The sequence below is a fragment of the Tamandua tetradactyla genome, chromosome 8 (assembly GCF_023851605.1).
Source record: "Tamandua tetradactyla isolate mTamTet1 chromosome 8, mTamTet1.pri, whole genome shotgun sequence".
Taxonomy (NCBI): Eukaryota; Metazoa; Chordata; class Mammalia; order Pilosa; family Myrmecophagidae; genus Tamandua; species Tamandua tetradactyla.
In genome coordinates this window covers 10,857,862-10,875,344 of record NC_135334.1, presented here as the reverse complement: position 1 = coordinate 10,875,344, position 17,483 = coordinate 10,857,862, and the positions used below count along the sequence as shown (strand labels likewise).

The 17,483-nt window shown below is 38.2% G+C and overlaps 1 protein-coding gene across 6 annotated transcripts in view; it reads right to left on the bottom strand.

The window, feature by feature from the left end:
* CDON (cell adhesion associated, oncogene regulated) overlaps positions 1-17,483 on the bottom strand; it is a 123,376-nt gene that overhangs the window by 41,172 nt on the left and 64,721 nt on the right. For all 6 annotated transcript variants that reach the window (XM_077112507.1, XM_077112502.1, XM_077112508.1 and 3 more), the window contains exons 9-14: positions 15,084-15,382; positions 13,299-13,473; positions 11,020-11,151; positions 7,552-7,755; positions 5,834-6,015; positions 4,340-4,445 (exon numbers count right to left, since the gene is read on the bottom strand). In XM_077112507.1, coding sequence (XP_076968622.1) covers positions 4,340-4,445; positions 5,834-6,015; positions 7,552-7,755; positions 11,020-11,151; positions 13,299-13,473; positions 15,084-15,382 — 1,098 coding nt within the window. The remainder of the gene's footprint in view (positions 1-4,339; positions 4,446-5,833; positions 6,016-7,551; positions 7,756-11,019; positions 11,152-13,298; positions 13,474-15,083; positions 15,383-17,483) is intronic.

The following is a 17,483-nucleotide window of genomic DNA, read 5'->3' as shown; positions in this document are numbered from 1 at the left end:
TGTAGTGAATTATAATATGCATATGGAAAAGTTCATATATTCTAACTGTACAGCTGAATGAATTTAACTGGACATACCCACACCTAATACCCAGGTCAATTAACAGGACATAACTGACACCCCAAATCCCCCCTTCATAGCCCTCCCAGGCACTACTCGCCTCCAAGAGTTACTACTATCTTGACTTGTAAAAACATAGATTAGCTTTGCCACTAATGATGATCTTTCCATGTTTCTCCAATTCTTCAGGTTTAAATTAAGATTTTTGGGACCAATTTCCTTCCAACTTTTTCAAATTGAGAAAAGGGGAACAGTCATCTGTGTTGGTTTGAAAGGAAGTACGCCCCCTAAGAAAAGCCATGTTTTAATATAAATCCCATTTCTTAAAGGTAGGATAATCCTTATTCAATACTGTATATATGAAACTATAATGAGATCATCTGCCTGGTTGATGTGATTTAGTTAAGAATGGTTGTTAAACTGGATTAGGGGATGACATGTCTCCACCCATTTGAGTGGGTCTTGATTAGTTTCTGAAGTCCTATAAAAGAGGAAACATTTTAGAGAATGAGAGATTCAGAGAGATTCAGAGAGAGCAGAGAATGCTGCAGCACCACGAAGCAGAGAGTCCACCAGCCAGCGGCCTTTGGAGATGAAAAAGGAAAACGCCTCCCAGGGAGCTTCATGAAACAGGAAGCAAGGAAACAAAGCTAGCAGATGACACCGTATTCGCCATGTGCCCTTCCAGCCGAGAGAGAAGCCCTGACTATGTTCGCCATGTGCCTTCTCACTTGAGAGAGAAACCCTGAACTTCATCGGCCTTCTTGAACCAAGGTATCTTTCCCTAGATGCCTTTGATTGGACATTTCTTTAGACTTGTTTTAATTGGGACATTTTCTCGGCCTTAGAACTGTAAACTAGCAACTCATTAAATTCCCCTTTTTAAAAGCCATTCCGTTTCTGGTATATTGCATTCCAGCAGCTAGCAAACTAGAACACATCCCTTCATTCAACAAATATTTACTGAGTACTACTGTGTGTGAGATATAAAAACTGAGATCACTAAATTTTCATTATAATAGACAAAAGTAATTCCATTGAACAGACATTAAAAGCAATGCTACAATATTTAAAGAAACTTGATATTAGCATATTTAAGGTCATCTTTTTTATAAGACTTACTTATAACAAGACCTACATGTGATATTTGATGTCCAGAAATCATATGAAAATAATGTTGGTATAGGACATTTATTATTTCAAAGAATCAGAATCTTGGAGTAAAAAAAAAAAAAAGACCTTGCAAATAAATCCTTCCTATAAAGCAAGCATCCCTTCAAGATATTATTGAGAAAGAGGATAATCTACTTAAATACTTACAAAGTTAGGAAGTTTATTGGCATTCAGCCTCTACTTAAATTCTCCCAAAATTAGGGAGTTTATTACTTTGTGAGGGAGTTTATTACCCATTTCATTAGGCACGTATCTTAGAAAATTCTTCCTTATACTGTTTCCTTGTAACTCCCTCCTACCCCAAGTATAATAACTTAAGGACTATGATGTGGAAGTAGTTCTTTCACATCATAGTCCTTAAATATTTGAAGACGGTTGTCATGTTGCTTCCCTTAGAATTCTTTTTTCCCAGTCTAAAAATCCCTAGCCATTCCCTGTTCTTTATGGACTCCATTCATTCATGTATTCATTCATTCAATAAATGCTTAACATGTCACCACTTTAGAGGCTGGGGATATAGTAGTGGGAAAATAAAAGGTCCCTTACCCACAAGGAAGTTAACATTTAGTGGGTGTGCCGGTTTGAAAGGATTATGTGCCCTAGAAAAGCCATGTTTTAATCCTGTTCCATCTTGTGGAGGGAGCTGTTTCTTTTAATCCCAATTTAGCACTGTAGGTTGGAAGCTTGATTAGATTATCTCCACTAAGATGTGACGCCCCCAATTGTGGGTATTAACTTTTGATCAGATAGAAATGTGACTGTACCCATTCCAGGTGGGTCTTGATTAGTTTACTGGAACCCTTTAAAAGAGGAAGCATTTTGGAAAGATCCACGAGAGGAGAGAGCCACTAGAACCATGAGAGCCCGTACAGTCAGAGACCTTTGGAGATGAAGAAGGAATACATTCCTGTGAGAGCTTTAGGAAACAAGAAGCCTGGAGAGAAAGCTAGCAGACGTCACCATGTTCGCCATGTGCCTTTCCAGTTGAGAAAGAAACCCTGAGCTTCATTGGCCTTTCTTGAGTGAAGGTAACCTCTTGTTGTGCCTTAATTTAGTAATTTTCATAGCTTTGCCTTAATTTAGACATTTTCACGGCCTTAGAATTGTAAACTTGCAAATTAATAAATTCCCCCTTTTAAAAGCCTTTCCATTTCTGGTATACCACATTTCAGGAGCTAGCATACTAGAACAGTGGGGGAGACAAACTTTAAGCTTAGGGTACAATTAGAGATTATAATAAGGGTGCCTGACATAAATAGGAGGGCGTTGTCAGGAAGGTTGTACCTGAGGAAGTGACATTTAAGCACACAACTGAGAAAAGCAAGAGGACACATGGATAAAGAGCTGGGAGAAGAGCACAACAGACAAAAGGAACTGCCATGTGCAAAGGTCCTGAGGGAGTGGGTCATGAGACATGGTGGAAGGTGTGAGCAGGGACCAGCCAGATCATGTGGGGCCTTCAGACCATATGCAAAATTCTGGATTGTATCTTAAGTGCAGCAGAAAGCACATTTCAACACCCTTCACCATCTTGGCTGTTTTTTTCTCTATATGTATTCCAATTTCTCCAAAAGATACGCTTAAGATGTGATCTTTCAAGTATAGACTTTAATGAACTGCTCAATTGAGACTTTTTAAAGAACTATATAGCTGTAAGTTGCAATTGTTTTTTTTTTTTTTTTTTTATTAACGGAAAGAAAAGAAAAAAAAAAAGAAATTAACACAACATTTAGAAATCATACCATTCTACATATGCACTCAGTAATTCTTAACATCATCACATAGATGCATGATCATTGTTTCTTAGTACATTTGCATCGGTTTAGAGGAACTAGCAACACAACAGAAAAAGATATAAAATGTTAATATAAAGAAAAGAAATAAAAGTAGTAGTAATAGTAAAAAACAACAACAACAAACAAACCAACAAGCAAACAAAAACAAAAAAAACCCTATAGCTCAGATGCAGCTTCATTCAGTATTTTAACATGATTACTTTACAATTAGGTATTATTGTGCTGTCCATTTTTGAGTTTTTGTATCTAGTCCTGTTGCACAGTCTGTATCCCTTCAGCTTCAATTACCCATTGTCTTACCCTGTTTCTAACTCCTGCTGAACTCTGTTACCAATGACATATTTCAAGTTTATTCTCGAATGTCCGTTCACATCAGTGGGACCATACAGTATTTGTCCTTTAGTTTTTGGCTGGATTCACTCAGCATAATATTCTCTAGGTCCATCCATGTTATTACATGGTTCATAAGTTTATCTTGTCTTAAAGCTGCATAATATTCCATCGTATGTATATACCACAGTTTGTTTAGCCACTCTTCTGTTGATGGAGATTTTGGCTGTTTCCATCTCTTTGCAATTGTAAATAACGCTGCTATAAACATTGGTGTGCAAATGTCCGTTTGTGTCTTTGCCCTTAAGTCCTTTGAGTAGATACCTAGCAATGGTATTGCTGGGTCGTATGGCAATTCTATATTCAGCTTTTTGAGGAACCGCCAAACTGCCTTCCACAGTGGTTGCACCCTTTGACATTCCCACCAACAGTGAATAAATGTGCCTCTTTCTCCGCGCAATTGTTTTTTGTATGCTGTATGGTGGGGGTCACATTTCATTCTTTTCTCATGTGACTATCCCATTATTGCAGCACCATTTGCTAAATTTTTGGGGGGTGGGTGGCGGGGGAGTGCACAGACCAGGAATCAAACCCAGGTCTCCAGCATGGCTGGCAAGAATTCTACCACTGAACTAACCACCCTTGCACGCACTTGGTTTTTATACTTAGGAGTCACTATTTGTTTAAACAAAGAAGAAAACAAAAAAATTTTCATATGAACTATTCACAAATCTTATCTTCCCTGAACTTTTGTAACTGACTGTTCTGCAACCAAAAATAGGGTTACAAATATATACATATATTCAATTGGGAAATTTTTATTTCTTTGGGATAAAACTGAACAGCAACAGTGTATATGCCACGTCATTTTATAATTTCATTTTTTCCTCTGCCTTGACTTGGGATGATGTTTCTCATATTTATAAACCTCTCCCTCTCAAGCTCCTCTTCTGGGATTCCGGCATGACAACAGGACTTACCTTCTACAACATCCCTCTTGTAATCACTGTCATTGTCACTATCTGTAGGCCGATAATAGATATAAAATCCTTGAATGGGAGTGTTATTGTTACTCGATGGAATGTACTGAAAAACAGAAAAGCAAAGGCCTGTCAAAGACAAAATAAATCTAACTTTCACATCTGTTAATATTTATTTATCTCCGTGGTATTGTTCTTTCTAGCTTCATTTTGCAAACATTTTTGATGGCCACTTTAAATTCAATTAAAAAGTTTTCAAAGGTATTAAGAACATTTAGCTTACTGCAGGGCTAAACAAAACATGAAGCAATACACTCCACTAGGTCCAAAGGCATAAAAGTACATTTGGTTCAAAATAAGCAAAGCATGAAACAGCTATTGTGGTAAGAAACACGTGGCTGACAACATGACAAGCAAACTCACTGCCCTCCCCCTCTCTATGTGGGACATGACTCCCAAGGGTGTAAACCTCCCTGGCAATGTAGGACAGAAATCCCAAAATGAGCTGGGACTCAGCATCAAGGGATTGAGTAAACCTTCTCGACCAAAAGGAGGAAGAGAGAATTGAGACAAAATAAAGTGTTAATGGCTGAGAGATTTCAAGCAGAGTCGAGAGGTTATCCTGGATGTTACTCTTACGCATTATATAGATATCCCGTTTTTAGTTTAAGGTGTACTAGAGAGGCTAGAGGGAAGTGCCTAAAACTGTAAAGCGGTGTTCCAGTAGCCATGTTTCTTGAAGATAACTGTATAATGTATAGCTTTTGCAATGTGACTGTGTGACTATGAAAACCTTGTATCTGATGCTCCTTTTACCTACAGTATGGACAGATGAGTAAAACATATGGTTTAAAAATAAAAAATAGGGGGAACAAATGTTAAAATAAATTTAGTAGACTGAAATTTTAGTGATTCCTGGTGACTGCCCATGCCCCCCCCGCCAAAAAAAAATACTAGTGATCAAAGAAAGAGAGTGGTAAGTGGTATAGAAAAAAAATAGAGGGAACAAAGGCTAAAATATATTGGGTAGATGGAAATACTAGAGGTCAATGAGAGGGAGGGGTAAGGAGTATGGTATGTATGAATTATTTCTTTTTTCTTTTTATTTCTTTTTCTGGAGTGATACAAATGTTCTAAGAAATGATCATGATGATAAATATACAACTATGTGATAATATCATGAGTCATTGATTATATACCAAGAATGGAATATTCATATGTTAAGAATGTTCGTGCTTGTATGTTACATTTAAAAAATAATAATAATATTAACAATTAAAAAAAAAAAGACTTGGCTGAGAGTCCGGGAGACAATACTTAAATTTTTAACCTTGCCCCATTTAGAATATGTGCCTTTAGACAAATATCCATGCAGCTCAATTAAAAGTTCAAAAATGTGCTGTTCACCGTTAACGTCATTAACATATTAAACATATCAAATTGATTGTTTGCAGACAACATAGAAAAGATTCTAATGAGAAGTATTTTACTCACTGTCCACTTCAGCATGATCTGAGTATCACTGACAGCTTCTGTGTATGCAATGTGAGGTCCAGTTACTGGACGATTGGAAAAACGATTAGGGAACCCAGCCACCTGATAGGGACGAGATGCCGAACTCCGGAAACTCTCACCATAATGGTTGATGGCAATGACCCTAAATTTGTATGTCGAACCTTTGGAGCAAAAAATAAACATAATGTTTTAAAAAAAACTTTAGGAAGACTATTGAAGGAAGAGCACTTAAAATATGACAGCTGTGCTAAGAATCTATCTACAACAATGGTAACATGCTCTAAAGCATGCATGGCAAATGGATTTCAACCAACTCGCCAACTTCAATCCATTGGTAGTGGCTGCTGAATGCACAGGGTATTCAAGATTCCAAGACCTGATCAGGACTCACTGAGAAATTATGCCATAAAGCCCTGATGAGGTCTGACATGGAGGCGCCAGGAAGAGTGGCGGCACCTATGCTATCATCCAGCTCTAAAGTCATACCCATCAAAATACAATGTCAGCTGAAGTACCTGTCCCCAAAACTAGATTCTTTTTGTTGTGAGAGAAACAACCGAAGCAAAGTTATGGTGAATACACTTATAAACTGAGCAGGTTTAGTAGACTCCACTGGTAATAGACTAAGAGGGAGCAGCTCTGAAGTGTACCAGAAGGAATTTATTTGCATGGGAGATCAAGAGCTTAAAAAAACAAAAAACTCTAAGGATTGCAGGTTTCTGAAAATCTAAATCTAAAGCATAAATGAGAATCCTAATACAAGTTTCCCAATGGCTCAGAAATAATCTTTTTGGACTTAACAAGAAATGTTTTCAGTCTGTAAAATGTTACATAGCTTCACCCATATTCACAATTCTACCCACACATTCCTATGAGCCTCAAGTTACTTATTTAGACGAACACAGTTATTTGCAACTGTAGAACATTTCGAACTCCATAAACAGAAATGGTCACGAAATCTAAATAAATAAGAGTAAAAAGTATATTTGTGATTACTGCTTTAGTTTCTTAAGGTTTAATTTCTTTCATAGCATATCAACATATGGTGGGGAGGGTGCAGTTTTCTCTGTAGAAACAAAACTGAGAGAACAAAGAGGGGTTAAGGGTGCCTCATTTCCACTGAGTAACCTGTGCTGACATCATCAGATCAAACCATTTTAGTCCAACAACAATTTAATTATTTTGGCAATCTTAATATTTCTCTTAAAATAGTCACTCATATGGCAAAGTGCACTCTCATACAAAGATGTTCTCCACCACACGATTTCTAACTGCAAATAAGTACAACAATCTAAAACCCAGAAGAGGGAAAGAGCTATATAAATTATGATAGTTATATGGTACATTATACAGCTACTAAAAATTGAGCTGTGGAACAATTCTTAATGCCATTGGAAAACGCACAGGTTATAATCTGGGTCAAGGAGGACACGAATGATATTTATGGCGTGATCCCAGGTTGCATAAAAAAGACATAAAAGGGTAGGAAGAAATCTTTCAAAATGTAATCAATCAATGGGTAGATTTCCGGAGACTTACTTTCTTCTTTATATTTTCTTTATTCTCAAAGTTTTAAACAATAAAGTTTACTAAGTTTTTTTATACCGTAAATATGCATTACTTTAAGAATTAGAGAAAATATGGAGCTAAAGTCAACACTGATGTTTTAAAAAAAGGAAATGCTTGAAGAAAACTACCTGGTTCTAAACTACGAACTTCCACAGAGAGCTTAGAAGGAGGGATATCTTCAGCTGCCACCAGCCACTCACTACTCCCCATCCGCTTGTATTCAACCTTGAAGGCAGTGATGGGGGAGCCCCCGTTGGCACGAGGAATCCAAGTGACGTAGACGGACGTCTCGGATGCAGTGGAGACAGTGGGCCGGTCTGGCGCCTCTGGAACTGAAAATGGAAATATTCACTCAGTAGAGCAAGGGATCAAGATGAGAATAACCCAGATAACCTAAAAGGTATAACGCCCAAGCCTCATTCTATTAAAAGATCTTCACCAACCCTTTCGCCAGAGCTAATAACATGAGCATCTTCCTATCCTCAGTTAAAAGAGCTAATGGGAAATGAGAAGAGCAAATACAGGCAGGAAAAACAAAGTAATCTACAAACTTGATGATTAGCACTGAAAAAACTGAAAGCTAATGAGTATGATCATTGTGGCCAAGCTAGTTTGGGTACAGGACCAGAAAAGTGCCAAAGCAATTATTATTGGGAACTTCAGGTCTGATTATGGTTATAATTTATGGTAAGTTTTCACAATTACGTGTTCTCATTTAAATGATTTTTTCAATTCATTCGAGCTACATAAAACATTTCCGATCTACAGATTATTACATCTGCAGTTACTACTGATGCGCTATCTTAACACATTTCAAAGCTACTACTTTGGAGCTACTACTCCAAAATACAGACTAGAGGTGGTAAATAGAAATAAAATATAAATAAAATTGATACTAGTAATAACAAGATGAGAGAATGCTGCTTAGAATGAAAGCAGGAACCCAGGGTAGTCGTTAAATAATTAAAGAAAGATGCTATCAGAAAAGAGATCATGATCCACTGGAACACGCAGAAAAAGTAGGGCTGAGAACTAATATTTAGCAGCTTTCAGTTAGCACGGTCAAAGGGAAGGGACACCCTAACTCACAAATTAGACTGTCCAGATCCTAGGGCAGGTAGAAGCAGGGTTAAGTTCATCGACCATTTAATTCAGGTATGTAAAAGACTCTCTTGCTTAAAAAGCAATCTTGGGATTATAACTGGCTTCCCACTCAGTTCCTCCAAATAAAGAATGCCGATAGAAACGATCTGGTCTGTATGACAGTTGACGTAGCAAATTAGTAATCTGCCATTCTGGCTGGCCTTAGTCACCAGGGAATTCTGCGGAGGTGAGCTAATTCTTGCAGACCATCGAGTTTCCAGAACAGAGACACTGAGCCCATGTCATGCTCCTCAAGCATCACCCACCTGCTTTAACACTTCTTCAAAGCACAATTACGAGTACATAAGAGGGAAGAAAATCATGTTGAACAGGTACTTCATTGGAGAAACTTGTGGCATTTGAAAACAAATTACTTAAAGGATAAAAAGAGGAATATATTCAAAGCAGGCAACTTTGAGTAATACTTACTGTATTCCTTTCAAGTTAGAAAGCAAGGGAAACAGAACGAATAAAACTATTAGTGACTTTGACTCTTCTATTCTAGACAACCAGACAATATCCTTATGTTGAGTCATGTGAACTTAAAACTCATCAAGACACACCACAAGTCAAATAAGAAAAAAAAGTTATTTAGGGAAATATCTCTAGAGAGAATAATGTCTTCAATATCTAAAAGTAAAAGAAACAGCATGGGACAATTCACAAGGTGTAAGAAAGAACAGTACACTAAGAGTGAGAAAATCTGAATTTGAACAGCAGTTCTAGCTTTCTGGATGATCTTAGGCAAATTTCCTAACCTTCTTGGGTCTCAGTTTCCTAATTTGTAAAACAGATGTACTGCCTTCTCATAGGATTATTGTGAAAATTAAATAAATAGCTCCTATGGCTATCTCTGTTTTGATAATTCCAAATTCATGACTTCCAGACCCGAATCCATAATCTTCACCTAAAAACTCTTCTGGTTATCCAGATGCCTAAACCCAAATAACCAGGCCTCTGCCTCTTGTTCAGTGTAGATCCAATTCCACTAACCTGCCAAGCACGTGCTCCTTCTCTCTTCACGCTGCCGCTATCTCTAGTATTTCTCTAGCCTTATCTTTTGCCAACCCTCCCTTCTCCCTCTTTATAACCCCTTAGGGTTCTTTATAGCTTTCCGGAAAAGATTTAAACTATCAGTTTATTATACAAGGCACCTTCCTGCCTACCGCACTCTACCTCCAGTAACATGAAATGAAATCTCTAAGGGAAATAAGTCATATGTCGGTCTCCGCACAAGGAGCTGTTGTTGCCTGAACACTCTTTTCCTGTTTCTCCACCTAGTTCTATCATGGCCCTTGAGGCTTAGCTCAAAAGGCTCAGGTGAGCTTCTCTTGCTACCATTCGCCCTTCTCTATAAAAAGCAGGGTGACTGGGACATTTCTACCATGATCTGTGGCACTAAGGTTACGCTCTCTCACATAATGAATCCAATTACTATTGTGGATTTATCCATTTCACCCAATGCCCTGTCACCGGTTCACCTGTCTAAATCATCCACTGGACTGTAAATTCCTTGGAGGCAAGGAATATCTTTTCTCTGCTGCTCCAGTACTCAGGACAGTGTCTCCCACAGTTTTGCTTTTCAGAGATCAGTTTTATTCATACAAATAAATAAAATTTATTTATTGATGTCCATATAAGAAACCTGCTAAAACGGCTGAAATGTCCTTCAGAGGTGAAAGTGTTCAAGTCAGAGGCTTGTGGTGTTGAAGAAGTAGAAGTGCCCCAGTGGGGAGTTCTAACTGTTATGACCTGCATCTGTCTGAACTCGATTCACAGAAAACTATCAAAACATAGAAGGAAAGTTTGAAGGTTCTTAGAGCTAAGCAGTGAAATCTTAAGTCTATCCCAGAATGTCAGGACATCGGAGCACAATCACCAAAAGCAGATTATGTTGCAACCATACACGTGGCAAGTGTGAAATTTAAATACGAAAAGGCAGCCATTTTTGTATTTTGAAAATTTTGAAATTTGATGCCAAGACATTAAAAAATCATAAGACTGATTATGCATAGCAATACATGGAGTATGACATACAATCACCCAGTAAAAAGACTAAACCTTACCACAGGCAATACCACACATTTTGATAACATCACCAAAAAAATCATTAAACATTAAAGAGAGTGATTTCCTGAGTTCAAAATATAAATCAGGTTTCCTTCGCCAGAGAAGAGACAGAAAAACCCTTTCCTTGAGCTACAAAAACTTGGTACCAGAAGCCTTTTGAATCTGAGTTTATTAATTTAAACCCAATCATGACACGGGGTTGCCAAGGTGTGAACACGGGAGATTAAAAAACGGCTGAAATAGGACCTATGAGAGCCCTAGGATGGGGCATAATCTGAAAAATAAACAAATGCCCCATTCCGTCTCAGCCCTCAAATAACCTGCAGTAGGGCAGTAACACTGTACACAAACAAAATGAAAATAACAAAGATTCTTTTCTTTACCTCCACTATGTCTAGAGGAATCTGTGAGTACCACTCCAAAGTTGGTGTTTGCAGTCTCCGAAACAACAGGGTGCTTGGGAAGGCCCAGCGGTGGAGAGGAGGACTGGGTGTTTTTTGATGATGTTGCTTTCTCTAGAAATGTTATAAAAATATATATATATACTGCAACATACACATGTATGCATAAAGAAAACAGTACTGTGAAACTTCAAATGTCTTATAAAAATAAACATACTGATGCAGTGTCTAAACTTAAGACCTACATTGTAAATATTTAGCTAATTACTAAAAAAAATTTACTTTGTCTTTTTCCAGTACCTTTAAAGGAAAGCCAAACTATGACTTTCACCCTCATAATGCCTTTAGCTTATACGTGGAAAAAACAACACAGGTGAAAAAGCCAAGAGACTGGAATGAAGATTCTCAAATGATTAATCCATTTTCCTTTTCACTGTATATATTTTTCCTCTTTTTTTAGAGAAGATGTAGATTTACAGAAAAACCATGCATAAAACAGAATTCCCGTATACTACCCTGTTATTCACACCTCACATTAGTGTGGTACATTTGCTAATTGTAATTAAAAATTGAAAGCACATTTTCATAATTGTGCTATTAACTTTTAGCCCATAGTTTACTTAGGGGTCACTGTTTGTATAATACAACAGTGTTATATTAAAATTAAAACAGTTGTTATTTTAAAATTTTTATTCTGGTATCATATATACAATCTAAAATTTCCCTTTTAACTATGCTTGAATATATATAATTCAGTACTGTTAATTATGTACATAATGTGCTACCAAAATGTTGGGCTACCAACACTACCATACATTACCAAAACTCTTCCATCAACCCAAATTGAAACTATGTACAGTTTAAGAAAAATATGGAGAACTTTATGAATTCATGCGTCATCTTGTACTCATTCCAATTTTAGTGTATGTGCTGCCAAAGCACGTACACTAAATATGTATTTTTTAATCGTAAAACATGAAATCCATTATTAAAGAGCTTCTGCTAAGTTTCTTAGTATATATACATCAGACTGTTAATTTACCAAGAACTAATTGGGGAAATGCAACTCAAGATAGTTTAAATAAGAAATACCCACAATTTTTCTGGTCAGTCTTAGTGTTTAGATGAAAGGGTCTTTTCCAAAAGCCAATGGATTATTTCTTCCCAATCATCATACCTCCTTTTTAGTATAATGCTATCCTGAAATACTCTTCGACTCAATTCCCATCTCCAACCACTGAAGCTACCTCACAAGCTACCCCACAAAAAGAATGTCCTTTCTTTGTGATCCTCCCAAGATTTCCTTCTGATTCTCTTATAGTACTTATCACATTCTGGTTTCTTTGCTTACATCCTCTGCCCTCTACTGACTATCCTCACCTTACAGCCAGAATCATCCTGTTAAAACACATGGCAGACTGTCACTCCTCTGCTTAGAACCCTTCAGCTTTCCAGCTCGCTCGGAGTAAAAGCCAAAGTTTTTGCCATGGTCTACAAGGCCCTGTGTGATCTGACCACTCTGCTGTCTACCTTTCCAAGTGCTTCTCCCCCAGTACTGCGCGCCTGTCACAGTGACTCCTTGGAATTCAGGGTATACCACGCGGATTCCTACCATATGGCCTTAGCACATGCTATTCCCTCTGCTAGGAATGCTGTTCCCCCAGATATCCACATGGATTTCTACATCACTTTCTTTAAGTGTCTTTTCTGTTGTCAACTGCTCCCTGAGGACTTCCCTGACCACCTGTTCAAAACGGAAACAACTCCTACCCCATTTCTTTCTGCATTGCCCCCCAATTTATTTCTCCTATCCATACTCACCATTTACTAAAATAGGTATAAAAAAGCTCCATGAGGGCAAAGAGTTTTGTGTATTCTATTTATTGCCCAGTACAGAGAAGGCAATCACTACATATTAGCTGAGCTGAATTAAATTTTAGATATATGGAGTTTAGAAATATGATTAGGTATATTTCTTACTTTCCTTAGCAAAGTATAAGCTCCATAAGAAAAGGACCTTGTCTTGCTCATCTCTGTTCTCCCTGTCACCTACCCTAATACCTTACACATCATAAGCTCTCAAAAATATTTGTGGAATGAAACAATACAACCACCCAGTGTGGTCCAAAAAGGGTCCTATGATAGGCTCATTTAATGAATTTACATGTAAGAATCTCATTATCCAAAGGGACTCAAGATGTTTACTAATAAATTGACATCGAGAGTGCCTGCTCACTCCTCTTAAGGAAGACGGTACTCACCTTTGCTAGTTCGGAAGGTAAGCATGGCAGGTTGTCCTTCACCAGCTGCACTCCTTGCCACCATCAAGACTTCATACAGACTAGATGGCTCCAGCTCAGTTAAGTGGAGCTCATTTTCACTGCCTGGGACCCGAACCGTGTGCCAGCTTCCCACCACACCAACCCCATCATCTAGCTGCTCAAGAGAGAAGAAACCAAAAAAAAAAAAAACAGGAGATGAAGGGCAGAAAAACCTTTCAACCAAATTTGATAAAAACTAGAATGCATTTAATTCTAGATGAATTTTGGGATGTGATATAGCATTGTAAGTAGAAGAGGCAAGATTTATTCACATCAAGAAATGCAAGGATTACAATGACGAAACTGTCCAAACATTCGCAGTTTCCACCAGAACTTGCCTTGTGTTGGCAAACTGGCTTTTGTGTGAATGTCTGAGCAGCTAAGAGCACAGGGAACAGCCAAGACCTTATTTTCATGCAGCAGTGGGCTTTGTGTGCGCATTTTGTCCCTGGCTCCTAACATCAGGTTGCAGCAGGCATACCTCTTAAGGAAGGTTCCAGCTGTCTGAAAAACCTTCGCTAATAAAATACACTGCCCCACCCCACCCTCCTAAGTAGAGAAGAAACGTAAGGAGACCTGCTGCAAGAATTCAGGAATTCTCACTATAAAAAGACTTTTTACTCTGCTAGGTACCACTAACCTGTCACCTCAGACAAGTTATTTTTACCTTATAGAGTTGGTTTCCTTTATATATAATGGAGATAATCTCTCTTTTCTTATTGTGTTAATGGGAGAATAAAACACAAAGGCAATGATGTGTTACTGGCAATATATAGTATACATATTAAGTATATGATAAATTAAAACATTAATCATGTGTGTGTGTATGTGTGTGTATAATGTGATTGTGACTATTACCTATTTCCAGCAGCTTGTTTCATGTCTTGGCACATAACTTCTGTTAATATGTGTTGGAAGAAAAATAAAAACAGGACCAGTCTGCTGTATCTTGGTTAATGGAACCACGAGACAGAATCGCATGGAGATTTCAGGGTAGCAGAGAAACTTATGTTCTTCATCCAGAATATCAAGTTAGAAACAGTGGATAAATTTTAAAATATTGCCTTGTTAATTTTTCCAGTCTTTAAAAATATCACTATTAAATGATGAATACCAAAACAATTCTTGGGTAAGTAAAATTATTTTAACTATGAGTGCATCTCTCCCCATTTCATCTACTAGTTCTGTTAAACAAAGAGAAGAGATCTTTCTGTTTTCTTTAATACAAGCCCAAGAAAGGGAAGCATTATTTGAAAAGTCAACTCAGAGAGAGAGAGGATCAAGGCTTTACTAAAATAAATGACCAAACAGCCTAAGATTCTAACACAATTAAGAAGGCAACTTGAAATTTTTTCTAAGAAGCATCTGCTTTATTTGCTAAATAAACTGTATTCTACTCTTTTAGAGAGAAGGAATTACTTTTTAAAATGTGGTTTAGAGTTTTACACTCAAGGGGTTAAAATGTTTGATTAAAAAAAAGTCAAGAAATGACTTGATTCTTAAAATCCAATTTTGGTGGAAACCAGTTATAACTTCACTCTTTTTTGCTTTCATAAGTTTGGTAAGTCTAGCATCACTGCTGGGTTATCGCCCACAAACTCAGCATTCTGAATCACTCTTGTTCTATTTCTTGCCTCTTTCATGAACCTAACAGACAGTAAACATGTACGATACAAACAGTGTGATGGTGTGCGACAAGAATGACAATAGATGAGAGGACATCACCTTTCGATACTTCACAAAATAGGCATTGATGGGAAGCCCGCCATCCTTGCCTGACCTCCAGACCAGGTGGTACGTGTCTGGCGTGTGGGTCTGCGGGGGGCTCAGGATGATGGGCGCATCAGGAGCCGAGGCTGCGCTGACGTTCTTCTCTGATGCTGACTCCACCGCACTGGAAGGTAACTTCACAGGAAGCGAGTGCACGGATCCATGCTCTGAACCGTCCCTCTCATCTCGCTCATCGTTGAGGGGAGCCTCGGAAAGTGCAACTGTTTCTGCTTTTAGATTTGCTTCTAAAGGAACTGCAGATAGATGATAGATACAGATGACAGAGTGAGCCGGAAGAAATGTATCATTTCACTGTCTTCTCACAGTTAATGATGTAACTGCCCACACATGCTATTAGCGCAACTTGAGGCCTGAAGTTAAAACCGGAAACATTTCAATTTATGATTCATGGAAACATCTAACCTCCAGTGGCAATCTCCCTGCTCATGGAGAGAGCAGATGAATTGTACAAAAACAATAACAAAACAAAAAAAAACCCAGATTACGAGATTTTAGTTTTCCTTGCTTTACACTGGTATTCTATTCTTTCCAATAATAATTTGCTAGTTGAACCTCAGAAAATATTAAATTGAAGAGGCCAACTCAAGGTGGCCAGGGAAACACAATGGGAAATACAAGCTGTTGGGAACAAGGTGTTTGGGATGGGTAAGGAATTGGTGGAGAATTAGGCTTTTGGCTCACCTGCCAAGAAACCTCCTAGCATGGTACCCTTGTCCAATCCCCTCCCACACTGGTTCTGGCTGGCCTGGTAACTCGCTTTAACCAACAGATGACAGAAGTGAGGCTGTGCCCATTCTCGGCTTAAGCCTTACCAAGGCACAGTATTTCCATGCCTGTGCACTCCCAAACTAGCCATGTGGACAGACTATATGGAAAGAGGGCGGTACTAACCTCCACAAAGTTGCCAAATACCCAGTAAAGCCACTTGGGCTATTCCAGCCTCAGCTGCCATCTCATCACAGCCACACAGGAGACCATGCAAAGCCAGTGGAACTGCCCAGCTACATCAAGTTAACCCACAGAATCATGAGTAGCAATCAAAGGGCTGTCCTTTCACCCACTATTCCTTGGGGTAGGTGGTTATGCAACAATAAACAATGAGAACACCTACCCCACACACGGCAAACCACCCACATTCATGGAAGATGGAAGAAATGTACCTAACAAGACTACTGGCATGCTTAAAGGAAGGGTTTACTTATTTCCAGTATTAGTCCTCTTTCTGGACAGACGTGAAGTTTGGCTTAAGAAAATGCCAACTTGAAGATAGATAAAACCAAATAATTACTTAGTACTAAAAACATAAAGAGTATGCAGAGGAAGAGAAGAATAATTTATTTGCACTAAAAAAACAACAACAAAAAAAACAGGCTGCATATATCCAAAAAAAATTATTGAACACACGTTACGTGCCAAGCATTTTTCTACATATTTAAAAACATATGCTCATTTCATTCTCAAAACAACATTCTTAGGTAGATATTAATACCTCCACTTTACAGACGAAGAAAGTAAGGTTTTGAGAGACTAAGTGACAACAGCTGACAGAGGACAGCAGTGGCACTGTTGTGTAAAAAAAAAAAAAAAAAAGAGAGCGTAATTCATAAAGAAACTATTGCCGGCACAGTCAAACCTAAGGATTGAGAGTCTGGTTTCTCTGAAGTGTTATTAACACTGGTGGCAAAAGTCTCCTATTTTTGACTACTTTTGCAGAGGAAGGGAGCAGAGGAAACAACATCATAGTTTCTCTTCCACAATGAAGTCAGACTCCTGGTAAATGGTGGGGGTGTTTAGGAGACCTTTTGTACTTTAGTGAAGGACCAACAAAAAAAATACAGGACTAACGGAGTTAGCTCAGTTCTGGTTATTTAACAGAGAGAAAAGGTATCCCAGAAGCATCTTCCATCAGAGAAAACAAGAAGCAAGTGAAAAAAAATGAGGTAGAAGAAAACCAATTAAGCTCACTGAGACAACTTCAAAATATTGCTTCTGGAATGGCTGTGTTTATCTAATGAGTCACTGGGTGGACTGAATGTCCTGGGGCCTGCTAATACAGAGAAAGGGACCCAGCAAGTGGAGATAATTAGCTGGGGCTCAGGGCAGGGGAGAAGTGCCTTTTATCATTGGTAGTTTTGTGGCTCCTCAAGGCAGTTCACCACAGGGAAGTGGTGTTTTGGTGGTAGAAGAGTTTGGACAGAGGCATGAGAAAAATTTTATGTTGTAGCCTGTCCACTGAGTAAGTATCAAAAGTATCAACATTTTTATTACTTTCTGCAACTGTTATTTAAGAGAGCTTTTCTCTACTACTCCCAATAATATAATCTGGTACTCAGA